Below are 14785 nucleotides of genomic sequence, written 5' to 3' on the forward strand. Positions count from 1 at the left end.
ATTACTCACTAAGATAATACACTAACACGAAGACTTCAGTTGAATTTAAGAGGGTGTACATCTAACTAGCCTTCTGTAAACAAATAAAAGTATAATTTTAATTTTTTTTACATTGATATTTTTAAACTAGGGAATGAGAGATCGGCTAAGCATAAAACTTAAAACGATGATTAACAATGGTGATTTTGGACTGAATCAATCCCCCCTTAAACCCATAATAAAACCCTAGCTTAAAGCGTCACTAACACCCAAGTCAGAAAGCACTCAGACTCCTCTCTCTCTCACTTTGAATTTTTTTTTTTTTAATCAATTTCAATGGCGTCCGGTGGAGGGAACGCAGGGGGAGGAGTGGAGTGGCATCTGCGGCCTCCAAACCCTAAAAACCCTATCGTCTTCTTCGACATCACCATCGGTACCATCCCCGCCGGTCGCATAAAGATGGAGCTCTTCGCCGATATAGCCCCTAAAACCGCCGAGAATTTCAGGCATTTTCCCTCGCTTTCTCTTTCTTTTAGTATTCCTCTTTTGTCATCCACTTCTTCGTTTAAGACGCCGTCGTTTCGTTCCTAATTGAGCTTGCTTGTCTTCTCTTTACTTGTTCCAGGCAATTCTGCACCGGCGAGTACAGGTAGGGCAAGCCCCAAACGCACAAACCTATTATTTTTTTCTTCAATTTTGGGGATTTTGATTTTACTAATTATTTGGATTTTGTAAAAAAATATTTGAATTGGATGTTGTAAATTGGCAGAAAAGCTGGATTGCCGGTTGGGTACAAGGGGTGCCAATTCCACAGGGTGATTAAGGATTTCATGATTCAAGCTGGTGACTTTCTCAAGGTTTTTCCTCTTTCTTCAACCAGTATCTGCTTTTGTTTACGTATGCCGTTTCGATTCTTTAAGGTGTTGGCATTGTGAGTTTGTTACCATTTTCTGAATATGAATATGCATACCTATTATCAGCTAGGTGGTCTTTTTAATCGAAACTATTTTAACCGTGCTCTTGTAATACATTCAATGTGTAACTTCTGCCCCATTCATCTCTAATCAGTGCACAACACTGTGTACAATAGTATTCTACTTTTCTTAATTAAAATAGATATCGTTTGGATAAAAAATGGGGAAATGTTATTTCTAGCTTAAAGTGTTTTGACACTAAAGGGTACACATATAAAGGAGGTTGTACTCATTCATGAGGTTATGCAATGCCCTGGTCGTAAACAATAAAACATTAAAACATCGATGTTACTAACAATTATTGATGCTCAAGTTTTTTTTTCCGCCTGTTGCGAGATTTTATAATGAAGATCTTGATTTGCAGGGTGATGGTAGTGGCTGTGTTTCCATCTATGGACTTAAGTTTGATGACGAGACCTTTGATGCCAAACACACTGGTCCTGGCCTCTTGTCAATGGTATGCATTTTTCATGTTGCATTCAGTACCATTCATTAACTTTTGCTGTGTTTTTCCCTTACTTTTGGATCCTATCCAACATCTGTTTGATTTACCTTACCTTCATGTTACAATTCCCATGTGCACTAGAATCTCTGTGTGTAGAATTTAAAAGGGTTAAGCTTTTTATTTAGTCCTTTAATACAACAAAATTGTACTCGGAGATACAAAAAATTAGTTTCTATTTGAATTTACAATGATGAGCTTTTGTACTTTTTCAACCTTTCTTAGGCAGTACAAAAAATTGTACTTTTGCTAGTGATTGGTCCTTTTATGTCAAAGTCTCACCGGCATTGGTTTACTTATATGCGAGTGAGTTTGGAGTTTAAAGTCTCACCAGCCTTTGATTTTGGGTGAAATTTGGGTGAGAGCCTTTCAAAATGGAAGATCCAACTTTTGAATAGTAATTTTAGCATATCACATCGGCATTCCTGGTTTTCTGGAAGGAGTACGAGTTGCAATTGTTTCTGTAGTGTTATTAACATGTTCATTGGTCTTTCGGCATTTCTGTATTGGCAGACCTTTATGTACCAGTACGTTTTTGTCCTTCTCTCTTATCCTCAACCTTTTTATAGGTTGCTGCAATATTCATTTAGAACAGGGAAAGAAGAATGGGGATTGATGGGATTCCAATGGCCATTAACCTATTAGGTGTATGTGCATAATTAATAACCTGTATTAGGGTTTTATTATTTGTTACTTCTTGTAAGATTTTATTCTTTGATTGGCTGATGATCCTGTCCGAAAACAGGAAATTTTACACACGCACATACAAACTGAGACACATATATTTTTCAGTTCCAACATGAAAGTCTACTTTTGACGCTGAATCGATATAATCTTTTGCTCCTTTTCAGGCAAATAGTGGACCAAATACAAATGGGAGCCAGGTAATTCAATAACTCTGGCTTCTAATTGATAATAAGATAAAGCAAAACTGTCTCTCTTTGGTTCTCTCTTACACACACACAGTTGTGGCTAATGTTTGTTTGCTTTTGCACTTCAGTTCTTTATCACTTGCGCGAAATGTGACTGGCTTGACAATAAACATGTTGTGTTTGGGGTATGCTATGATCCTTCTCTCTTCTGTCAATAATGCATTATATTACTCAAACGTACAAGTCACCTTATACTAATCAAAGAGAAATTTGTTATTTAGTTGCTAAAAACAATCAATAGTCATAATAAGTATTACCATGCATCAATCCCGAATGAGAATTTAATAATACTTATCCTGAGTTGATACAAGTCATTTTGTACTGTGAAACTTTTTGCATAAAATGATTCTAGGAACCAAACGTCCACACACCCGTGAGCAAGCAAACACGCATAAGTTGTCCTAGGGATTTCCACCGACTATTTATCCTTTTTGTCACCTGGCCCCTAAATTACCTGTTTGCCTTTAGGTTTAACCTTCCGATTATTTTGTAGTACTGACAAACTGTTTTCTTTTTGTTAATTTTATGTAGAGAGTGCTTGGAGATGGTCTTTTGGTTGTTAGGAAGATTGAGAATGTGGCTACAGGACCCAACAATCGCCCTAAACTAGCTTGTGTTATTGCTGAATGCGGAGAGATGTAAATCCTGAGTTTATGAACAGCTTTATTGATGGTTAACTGTAAAAACTTTTGTAACCAATAGAATCTTAATTTTCCCAGTAAAAACATTCTATGGGTGTAATTCTAATGAAAAATAATATAATGTTCTGACTTCTGACTTCTTAAGATGAAGGATCCTTTTGTTCATAGACTTGTTAATTTTATTGCATATGCATTTTCTGTTGTTCACTAAGGTGGCCTTTGTTAAGAGAGGATTGGCTTATATAGGATAACTGAGTATATTGAAGACATTTTAAGGGAAGAAATGGATGCGAACTTTCAAATTTTGTCCAAGTTGAAGGCTATTCATGAAGAAAAGGTATTCTTACGAATCCCCACAAAAATAGTAAGATAACTTTTCTTCGGGGGAACCTTCAACTTGAGGATTAGTAAGGATACATTTTCTTCATGAGCAACTTTCAACTTGAACAAAGTATAAAAGTTATCTTCTATTTTTTCCTTCAAAATGCCTCCAATATATCGAGTTATCCTATCCAAACCAATCCTCTCTATAACAAACGCCACCTTATTGTTTTTTTTTTCTTCAAAGATCCGGGTTTCAGTTTTTCCGATATGAAATATAAAAATAAATCAATGGTGTGACATCTTCATTCCAGACCAGGACCAAACAAAAATTGTGTGACATCTTCATTTCAACAAAGACCTTCGCTTACTAACGGGTCAATGGATTCACTAACGAGACAATGGATTCTAATAAAATTAAAAACAGAAAGATCGAACTGTTGTGTCAACTTGTCATTGTCTCGGCGACGAACATCATTTTCCTTTCCCTTTAACTTATGTACTTAAGAATCGAAATTAAGTTTCTTCTGTTATAGCCAACTTGATCAAGTCCAAATCTATTTAAGTAGCTTTTCTTTCGTAAAGTTTTCCTTCATTCCTCCCTCCTCCCACTATGCGTCCTCCACCCCTCTTGATCCATCCTTTCCGTCGAAATAAAAATCTAAAATCTAAATGGTTAACCGAAACCATCGATCTATCGACTTGTCGTATGCCTTTGCCAGGGCAGGGTTTAGAGAAAACGTCACAGGCTGTGTTGAACAAAGCTTGAAAGCACCATTCGGCGGCGATGGAGCCATTCTTGTCGTGAAGCAACCGTGCGAGGCAAGAAAGATGCTTTTGTTTTTCTAAAAGAAATTGCAACATCGACCGAACCTTGGTAGTACCACAAAAAAGGTCACCAAAATATTACTGTTACCAGTTCCTTAGTTAATAAACAAATATAGATGAAATTCTTGTAACCTTCAAAACTCTTGTTTATTTCATTAGTACACAATCTTTCCAGCTTACTCCACATTGTGCTGGTTTCGGTTTCGGAGGCCGGCCGGCTGAATCTGAACTACAATGGACTTATAAAACTAGACCCTTACTCCTTCATTCTTCATATCTTCATTCAAGCTAAAAATCAAAGAAGGATGGCTCAAGTACTTCAACTCTCTCTCCTTTATGCGGCAGCAGTTGCTTTCATGTTTCAACAATGTTGTGGTAAGTAGTGCTACTATTTTCACAACTTTTATCCCCGTATATATTTATTTATCATAAAATGTTTATTGAACCTTTTATCCGAGCGATATTCTGAACTAATATAAATTACGGGGAGGGAGAATTGAACTTGAGGACGCAAGGGGAAGCACACTCGTTAGTCTCTCTGATATGGGACAATTGCATTTTCTTTTCACTATTTGTATATATGTGCCATCATAAGCCATATATCCAATATTTTTTCTTGTGCGTTAACCGTGACGTTATGGACGTACACATGATTCAGATGGGAAGTTGATGATGGAGTACATAGGAGCCACTGGAATTCCTATAACATTTGACACTGTACCGATTGACAGTGCGATCGACTTCCATTTCATACTCGGGTTTGCGATTGATGCAGACTCATCAGGCAAGCAACAAAATGGGATATTCTCACCATATTGGCAATCTACATTAACCCCACAATCTGTTGCAGCCATCAAGCAAAAACACTCTAATGTTAAAGTCATGGTAAGCCTCTCAGGTTGGAGCTTGGGTGATCAAGTTCTTCACTGGTACAATCCAATAAACCCGAAAAAATGGGTATCTAACGCTGTCTCGTCACTTGGCTCGATAATCACCACTTACCATCTTGATGGCATTGACATAGACTACGAAAATTTCCCAAACCCGAAGAGCAGTAATTCATCAAGTTCTTTTGCTTTTTGCATTGGCGAGCTCATCACTGGCTTGAAAAACAAAGGACTCGTTTCTGTTGCTAGTATTGCACCGTTTTACAGTACAACTGCGCCGTATATTGAGCTCTTTGATGGCTATGCAGATGTTATAGACTATGTCAATCACCAGTTCTAAACTGATAAGGTTACTACCGCGAAGGGATATCTGCAAGCGTTCAAGCTTCGAGCCGCACAATTTGGAAAGGAAAAGTTGTTGCCTGCCTATGAAGTAGATGGAAGAGGAATTCAAGGGGATGCCTTTTTTGATGCTTTGACACTGTTGCAGACAAATGGATTCGAAATTAATGGGGTCATGATCTTCTCGGCGGATGCTTCTTCTAAAAACAACTTTTACTATGAGAGAAAATCACAAGCTTTCTTGCTCAATTCTACTAGTAGTACTAACTAGTCTGAGTACCTGGTTGAAATATATATACTTAGCCTCCTCGCATGCGGTCTCACTCGTGCAAGAGCGTATAGTTATTTTTTCATTTGTGATTTGTTTCGTAAGTTACTCGTGCAAGAGCGTATAGTTATTTTTTCATTTGTGATTTGTTTCGTAAGTTACGTATGTTCTGGTTGCGAATTTTTCTTTTTTGTTGCATTAATATTCTATGTATTTCTGCTAATAAAAGAAAGGTTATCATTCTTACTACATTAACGCTATTTGATATTTTTCGCTCGTATGTTCTACCCGGTCTTTGACAAGATTATCCAACTTCGGCTGCCATAGGTTGCTAGAGACACTACTCCAATAAATAGAAAGTATTCATATCATGACTAGATATAAAATATAGAAGTGAGATGAGGGAACAGTGTAAGAGATTCAAAATTTGATTAATTCAACAAAATTGTATTGAATAGAGAGTACATATACAACAGTAAGCACTCCAAAATTTCAAGGAGGCAAATTAATAACAAAGTGAGGAACACATTAAGCCACTCGGCATACGGATACCATGATCACTGTTGCCTTTTGGCCTGGATTTGATTTTCTAATAATCTTAATGGTTTTCTTGTAGCAGCTCCCATCACCACCAGGGCTAGACCTTTTGCGAGGGAAGGCACTGGACCTATGCTGCCGTGGCGGTTTGCACTCACTAGCTCTGCGTTTGTTGGAACCATGAGCCGCTTGAAACCTTCTTTTCAAACACTTGTCGTAAGCATCTTTCTTAGCAGGGTCAGAGAGAACGTCCCATGCCGCCTTAATATGCTTGAAAGCACCCTCCGCGGCGATTGATGTATTCTTGTCAGGGTGCAAGGCTAGTGCCAGTCTCTTGTATTGTTTCTTGATGATTTCTGAGTCGGCAACTGTAGGGTTTTCGATGCCAAGAACATGGTACAGGTTTTGCTTGGGTGACACGGCAGAATGAACTTGGTATGCGGTCATGTAACTGTCCATACCATGCAAATCTGGATCGAATTCTTTTGCTGCCTTGGCCTGCTTGATTGCATATTCGAAGTTTCCAAGCATGAAATATGCTTCTGCAGCCTCTCGGGCCTTGACGGCAGCCATCTGTGCAAGGTTGGAGATGTGGTCAGGACACAATGCTTGAGGAACGGAGTTGCTGGGGATTCTGCTGCGGCCAATGGCCACGCTACTGCGCTTGAACTTTAAAGTTGAAGCCATTGTGTAGAGACATATATCGATCCGAGAGAGAGAGAGAGAGAGAAAGAGAGTAGTGAAGGAAACTAGGAACCAGAAACAAAGTAGGGTATACTCGTGACTTAAGCGGCTTAAAAACCCTAGAAAAAAAAAAAGGATACTTGGGCAGAAAGTTCAATTCCTATTAGTAGTTGAATTAGGAACCGACCAATTCATGTATATTTTGTTAAAATAGGATTTCTAATCCTTAATTGGATTGGATTTCTCAACAAGAACATTCCTACTCCAAATATAGTTCCAAGATGAGAAACTTTATATGAACTTTGGATTGGCTAAGTTGGCCCTAATACATGAGTTGGATTTGTTTCGTTTGATGAACCTATGACATTGTTTTCGAAGATTTTACTCGGTAATTATCAATAAATGACTACCATATCTCCTAATATATATAATTGTCTATAATTAAAAAGAGATTTTCTAGTCACACTTTCAACACACATCTAAGTTCACCCCCATAAAGTGCCCAGACCCAATTTACCCTTACTAAAAAAGTTAATATATATTTTGAAAGAAAAAAAGCATACAAACCCCAGCAACCTCCTCCGACCCTGCCACCACGCCAATATCCCCCACCAGCCCGGCTATGTTGTCATCTTCAGTGGATAATCATCCCATTTTTCTCTGTGTACAAATTGGCATTATTTATTTTGGTTTATGTTTGTATATGCGGTATGTGCATTTTTCTCACACGCAAGAGGCTTTTTCTGCGCCTTTACATAGCAGATTAAATTGGTTTTTTAATTGTGGCTTTGTCTTTGAAGTAAAGTATTCGATCTGGTTGTGAATTTTTCTTTTTGTTGTATTAATTTTTTATGAATTGTTGTTTATAAAAGAACGCTTATCATTCTCAAATATTAACCTCAAGATCTCTCTCATTCCCTTGTGCTACCTTGTGTCTTGATAATATTATCCAAAATCTGGCTATACCATAAATGGCTGGAGAAATTACAAGTACATACAACATAGTAAGCACTCCAAATTTTCAAGGAGGCAAATCAAGTACAAAGCGAGGAACACATTAAGCCACTCGGCATACAGACACCATCATCACAGTTGCCTTTTGGCCTGGATTACATTTTCTTATAATCTTAAAGGTTTTCTTATAGCAGCTCCCTTCGCCTCCTGGGCTAGCCATTTTGCGAGGGAAAGCACTGGACCTCTGCGGCTGTGTTGGTTTACACTCACTAGCTCTGCGCTTATTGGAACCACGAGCTGCTTGAAACCGTCGTATCAAAGACTTGTCGTAAGCCTCTCTTTTTGCTGGGTCAGACAGAACGTCCCAGGCTGCCTTAACATGCTTGAAAGCACTCTCAGTGGGGATTGATCTATTCTTGTCAGGGTGCAAGGCAAGTGCCAGTCTCTTGTATTGTTTCTTGATGGTTTCTGAGTCGGCAACTGTAGGGTTTTCGATGCCAAGAACACGGTACAAGTTTTCCTTATGTGACACGGCAAAATGAATTTGGTCTGCAGTCACGTAGTTTTCGATACCATGCAAATCTGCATCGAACTCTTTTGCTGCCTTGGCTTGTATGATTGCATATTCGAAGTTTCCCAGCGTGTAATAAGCTTCAGCAGCTTCTCGGGCCTTGACCGCTGCCATCTGTGCGAGGTTGGTGATGTGATCAGGACACAATGCTTGAGGAATGGAGTTGCTGGGGATTCTGCTGCGGCCGATGGCCATGCTACTGCGCTTGAACTTTAAAGTAGAAGCCATGGTGTAGGTATATCGAGAGAGAGAGAGAGAGCGAAGGAAATTAGGAACTGAGAAGGTACTATATTCTTGCTGGTTGGAGATATATATAACACAACTTTTCTACGCGTAACTTAAGCAAGTGAAAAACCCTAGAAAAAGGAAACTTGGATATAAGTAGAGGAAAGAGATCGGTCATTGAATCAAGTGATCTGGGCCTTTGAATTTGATCCAACTGTTAAATACAGAAGCCATCTTTAAAAGTTATAATAATTTTAGCCGTTGAATCAAATTTTAAAGACCCGGATCACTTGATCCGGTAGCCTTGGTGGAAGAGATCAGGAGAGGATGTCTTTCTAGAAGTAGAACTTCCCATTACTATTCGTAATTTAATTAGGGCTGAGTCGGCTGACCCTTGTGTCCTGGTAGATAATTAAATTAATTGTCCTTAGGCCATTTTAATAATGCCTTGGGAAACAAGGATTAACCGTAGATAATTAAACCAATTACAATAAGGTTTCTGCTCAAAATATATATAGTTTTAAAAGATTAACATCAGCCAATTATATAACATAAAATTTAATAACAATTACCAAAAAAATATTTAATAACAAAACACAGCCCCATGAATCGAAAATTAAGAGAGAAGTTTAGAATGCTTCACTATGTACATATAAATAATACATCCACGTTTCATTAGTAAGAGGACATTACTATATTTCTCTAGAAGTAGGAATTCTTACATTTTGTCAATCGCATACATTTTGCGCACGTGTCAAATTTTGATAGAAAAGAATATGGAATCTTCTAGTTTCAAAGGGAAGGAGGATATGCCCATAACTAGCGAACACCTTCTCTCTCTCTAGTTCCAAATCTATGCTTGTAAATATAAAAAAAAAAAAAACAAAAAAACAAAAAAAGAATTGTGTGACATCTTCATCCAATAGAGACATTCGCTTTCTAAAAAGACAATCGAAAGATTGAACTGTTGTGTCAACTTGTCATTTCCCCGGCGATGAATATCATTTTCATTTTCCTTTGACTTTTGTACTTAAAAATCGTCTTTTGTTTCATCAAAAAATAAAAAATCGTCTTTTGTTCTTCTGTTATAGCCAACTTGATCAAGTCCAAGTCTGTTTAAGTAGTTTTTGATGCTTTGACACTGTTGCAGACAAATGGATTCAAAACTAATGGGGTCATGATCTTCTCAGCGGATGCTTCTTCTGAAAACAACTTTTACTATGACAGAAAATCACAAGCTTTCTTGCTCAATTCTATTACTAATAGTACTAACTATTCTAAGCACCCGATTGAAATATATATATATATATATATATATATATATATATATATATTTAGCCTCCTCGCATGCGATCTCACTCGTGCAAGAGCTTATAGTTTTTTTTTTGTCATTTGTAATTTGTTTCTTAAGTTACGTGTGTTCTAGTTGGAATTTTTCTTTTTCGTTGCATTAGTTTTCTATGTATTTCTGCTAATAAAAGTAAGGCTATCATTCTAAATATATTAACCCATCTATTTTGTTCTTATGTTCTACCGACTCGTTCTATTGACAAGATTATCCAACTTCGGTTGCCATAGATTGCTAGAGACACTACTTTCCATAAATAGCCAACATTTACATCATGACTAGATAGAAAATATAAAGTGGGATGCGGGAACAGTGTAAGAGATTCAAAATTTGATTGATTCAACAAAATTGTATTGAATAAAAAGTACATATATAACAGTAAGCACTCCAAAATTTCAAGGAGGCAAATTAAGTACAAAGCGAGGAACACATTAAGCCACTCGGCATACGGACACCATCATCACAGTTGCCTTTTGGCCTGGATTACATTTTCTTATAATCTTAATTGTTTTCTTGTAGCAGCTCCCATCACCGCCAGGACTGGTCCTTTTGCGAGGGAAGGCACTGGACCTCTGCGGCTGTGCTGGTTTGCACTCACTAGCTCTGCGCTTATTGGAACCATGAGCCGCTTGAAACCGTCGTCTCAAAGATTTGTCGTAAGCCTCTCTTTTTGCTGGGTCAGAGAGAACGTCCCACGCTGCCTTAACATGCTTGAAAGCACCCTCGGCGGCCATTGATCCATTCTTGTCGGGGTGCAAGGCAAGTGCCAGTCTCTTGTATTGTTTCTTGATGGTTTCCGAGTCAGCAACTGTAGGGTTTTCGATGCCAAGAACACGGTACAAGTTTTCCTTGTGTGACACAGCAGAATGAACTTGGTATGCGTTCATGTGGTTTTCGATACCATGCAAATCTGGATCGAACTCGTTCGCTGCCTTGGCTTGCATGATTGCATATTCGAAGTTTCCAAGTGTGAAATAAGCTTCAGCAGCCTCTCGGGCCTTGATCGCTGCCATCTGCGTGAGGTTGGTGATGTGATCAGGACACAATGCTTGAGGAATGGAGTTGCTGGGGATTCTGCTGCGGCCGATGGCCATGCTACTGAGCTTGAATTTTAGAGTAGGAGCCATGGTGCAGATATATCGATCGATCGAGAGAGAGAGAGAGAGAGAGAGAGAGAGAGAGAGAGAATGTGGTGAATGAAATTAGGAACTGAGAAGGTAATATATTCTTGCTCGTTGGAGATATATATAACACAACTTTTCTACGCGTAACTTAAAGCAAGTGAAAACCCTAGAAAAAGGAAACTTATCATTACTATTCCTAATTTAATTAGAAATAGTAATGATTAGTTTAATTAGGGCTGAGTCGGCTGACCCTCATGTACTGGTAGATAATTAAATTGATTATCCTTAAGCCCTTTTAATAATATTGCCTTGGGAAACAAGGATTACCGGTAGATATTTAAAACAATTACAGTAAGGTTTATGCTCAAAATATATATAGTTTCATCAAAAGATTAACACCATTGAAGTTGTATAACATAAGATTTAATAAATAATACATCCACGTTTCATTTGTAAGAGGACATTTCTAAGCTAGTTCTCTAGAAGTAGGAATTCTTACATTTTGCTAATCGCACACATTTTTTACGCACATGTCAAATTTCAGTAGAAAAGAATATGAAAATTTCTAGTTTCAAAAGGAAGGAGAGACATGCCTATAACGAACATCTTCTCTCTCTAGTTTCCATATCTATGCGTGTAAATATAAAAAAAATTAGAAGGTGGATGGGAAACATATAGGAACTAGGAGTGGGAATAGCACAACTTTTTCTTGTTCCAATGAAACCTAATTGAATCTTGAATTTAAAGAAAGTTATGATTTCATCATAAAACTAAACGACGAGAATTGCTTGCTGGTGGTTGGATCCAAATTCCTTAGCTCATGAAGTGTCTTAAGCATCGCCAAGAGTCCAACAAAATTGTCAAATGAGTCTTCAAAGTTAGAAAATATCCTATACTGTCTAGATTAGAGAGTATATCCCACTCTTATGATTATTAAAAGTTGTCTTTGTTAAAGCTTACCCAAATGAAACTAAAACAAGGTGGTCCTATGATGGAAAATAATAAGTACTTAGATTTGTGGAGTATATATGTTGGAGCAAAATTGTGAATCAACAAATTTTAGTCTTCAAACTGTCAAGCGAGTCAACAAACTTGTATTTGAAGAAGGGTAATCTTAAGGAGCCTCAATTCGCAGACTAAATTTTATAAACTAAATTTTATAAACTAAATGACATAGAAGTTGATAATTGGATTATTACTTAATTGTTTATTAACGTTCTTATTTCTTAGTAGTGATATACATCATTTAGTTTACAAATTTAATTTGCCTAGCATTACTCATTGTATTTTGTTGTTTACTACTATCGATGTGCAAGACATATTGTTCCTAACAGTTGTCTAAGGGGTTTTTTTCCTTTAAAAATAGAACTAACTGGTGATTTCGTCATAGAAATTCACTCTTTCGAAAATCGAAAAGATTTATACATGCTATTAACTTCTGACCATCAAATTTGATAAATCAGACAAAATAAACAGCCAAAATTTAATACAATATGTGTTAAAAATAGTGCGTGTTTATTATTCTTTAAAAAAATAATTTTTAAAAAAGAGAGTAACAAACAACAACAAATGGCAGGTGAAAGTGAAACATGGGACCAATATGAGAAAAGCAAAATATCAGGTGAAACGACTCCGTTTGGCTCGTGGTCACCACATTGATAACCTTCCCAGGTAGACCAGAATTGGGCGAGTGACAAGTTAACATAGCCATTGGGGCGAGTAGAGCGAGGCGGAAGAACTCAGCGAGTCGAGTTTTGAGTTTTCGGAGGAAGAAATGTCGTTTATTCAGCGGGCAGTGAAGGTGCCACCGAACTCGGCGTCTCTGGACGAAGCCAGGCACCGAGTCTTCGACTTCTTTAGGGCCGCCTGCAGATCCATCCCCACCATCATGGACATCTACAACCTCGACGACGTCGTTGCGCCCTCTCACCTCCGCTCCGCCGTCGCCTCCGAGATCCGCAAGAACGCCTCCGTCACTAACCCTAAGGTCCCCTTCTCCCTCTCTCTATATCTTCAAATTATACGATACGCTGCCCTTTTAATCATCTGAAATTTCGAACAAGGAGTAAAATGTCTGGAATTTCATATTTCGCCGACGATAAACCTTCATTTTGCAATCAAATTGGGGATTTTTGAATACAGTACAGTCTTCCAATCTTGTATTTGGTATTGAATTTTTCTGCTTAGTATTTACATAAATTTGGGCAGAAGGTAAAGGATCGCGTCGAATAGGACTGATTTTAGATGCTGCATTTTCTGTTGGTGTCAAAATTTCCACCTAGAAGTAGCTGAGCTTTTCGGAAATAGTGGTTAATCGAAAAATCTTAACATGGTATCGGAGCAGAAGATGCAAGCTCGAACCTTTGCGAAACTTTCATATTCATGTTAAGTTTCACTTTGTTGGGATCTATAGTGGTAATGGGAGGTCACGCATTGAGGACTTTAGAAGATGCAAGCTCGAACCTTTGCAAAACTTCCACATTTATATTAAGTTTCACCGTTTTGGGCTCGATAGTGGTAGTGGAGAGAGCACGTTGAGGACATTATTGGAGTATAACTGGGATACTAGTTAACTTACATCCTAAACAAGGGAGAATCATTTTGAATATATGTTGTCCTACGTCCTAACATCTTAAATCTTTTAATTTGTGGGGATATTGGAACTGAAAACATATAATGGTTAGATTTCTTTTCGGGATTCAATATGGTAAGGATTTCTCATTTTTAGCAGCAATCAATTTATGTGATCTGTTGTAATATAAGCAGGAATTTGTGGGTAAACCCCACACATTGGATTGCAATACACATGTATAGGTAATTAGGTTTTGAAAATTTGTGAAGATAAATCCTTTCTGTAACTTTTTTTCAGCTATTCCTTCTTGCGGTTAAGTTATTATTTGTGTGGTGTTTTGTTTCTCTGTAGCAAACTTCAAACAGTTTGCATCTCTATATGTTTGTGGAAATGATTATATTAGGCTAAAAACAAAGCTTTCATTGAGTGAAACAATTGAATGAAATCAGTCATTCGTGTGATGCACTTTGACATTGCTCGGTAATATGCAAATTATATGTGTTGAATAAATTTCGAAGAATTTCTAGTGAGTTGGTTGTATATCAAGTTGTGTCTATTAGGTACGAAATCAGAATTGTGGAAAGTATAACCAGGAATTTCATTACTATCCATACCTACTTGCTGACGCGCTTCATGTTAATTTGATTTTGACTTGTAAAAACAAGTCTCATTTTGTGGATGGTATGGAAATGCAGGTCATCGATATGCTGCTCTTCAAGGCAATGGAAGAGTTGAATAACATCACTGAGCATGCAAAGCAGCGACACCACATCATTGGCCAGTACGTGGTTGGTCACCAAGGGCTTGTGCAGGATTTGGGCACCAAAGATCAGGGGGCCTCTGCTTTTCTCAAAGATTTTTATAAGAGCAATTATTTTTGAATCTCCGCTGTTCCCTGGATTGTGCTTCCGTGGGACTTTGGTTTCGGAGCTGTTAAATAAAGGTGTACTTGACAATTTTTTTGCATCTTTCTGTTGGATATAGATTGTTAAGGTCATGGGTCATACCTCAATTGCTGTTGTTTAAGAAGTCATTAATGTTTTGACAAATGAAGAAACAAGATACAGTTATGTCATTGGATGAGCATTGTAGCTTA

At 37.7% G+C, this 14785-nt stretch overlaps 2 protein-coding genes and 1 pseudogene across 2 annotated transcripts; all 3 read left to right on the top strand.

The window, feature by feature from the left end:
- Positions 1-186: 186 nt before the first annotated feature.
- LOC137734029 (peptidyl-prolyl cis-trans isomerase CYP22) lies at positions 187-3193 on the top strand. Its single transcript, XM_068473273.2, has 7 exons — positions 187-485; positions 605-628; positions 749-836; positions 1318-1410; positions 2307-2339; positions 2456-2512; positions 2919-3193. Exons 1-7 carry the CDS (start codon positions 316-318, stop codon positions 3027-3029), a joined length of 576 nt encoding a protein of 191 aa, XP_068329374.2. The 5' UTR covers positions 187-315; the 3' UTR covers positions 3030-3193.
- Positions 3194-4482: 1289 nt separating this feature from the next.
- On the top strand, positions 4483-5677 carry LOC137733667 (chitinase 2 pseudogene; annotated as a pseudogene).
- Positions 5678-12788: 7111 nt separating this feature from the next.
- Positions 12789-14785, top strand: LOC137733789 (NADH dehydrogenase [ubiquinone] 1 alpha subcomplex subunit 6). The gene is made up of 2 exons (XM_068472974.2): positions 12789-13104; positions 14385-14785. Exons 1-2 carry the CDS (start codon positions 12892-12894, stop codon positions 14568-14570), a joined length of 399 nt encoding a protein of 132 aa, XP_068329075.1. The 5' UTR covers positions 12789-12891; the 3' UTR covers positions 14571-14785.

Source organism: Pyrus communis, chromosome 7 (genome assembly GCF_041283825.1).
Source record: "Pyrus communis isolate YQ-2024b chromosome 7, ASM4128382v1, whole genome shotgun sequence".
NCBI lineage: Eukaryota > Viridiplantae > Streptophyta > Magnoliopsida > Rosales > Rosaceae > Pyrus > Pyrus communis.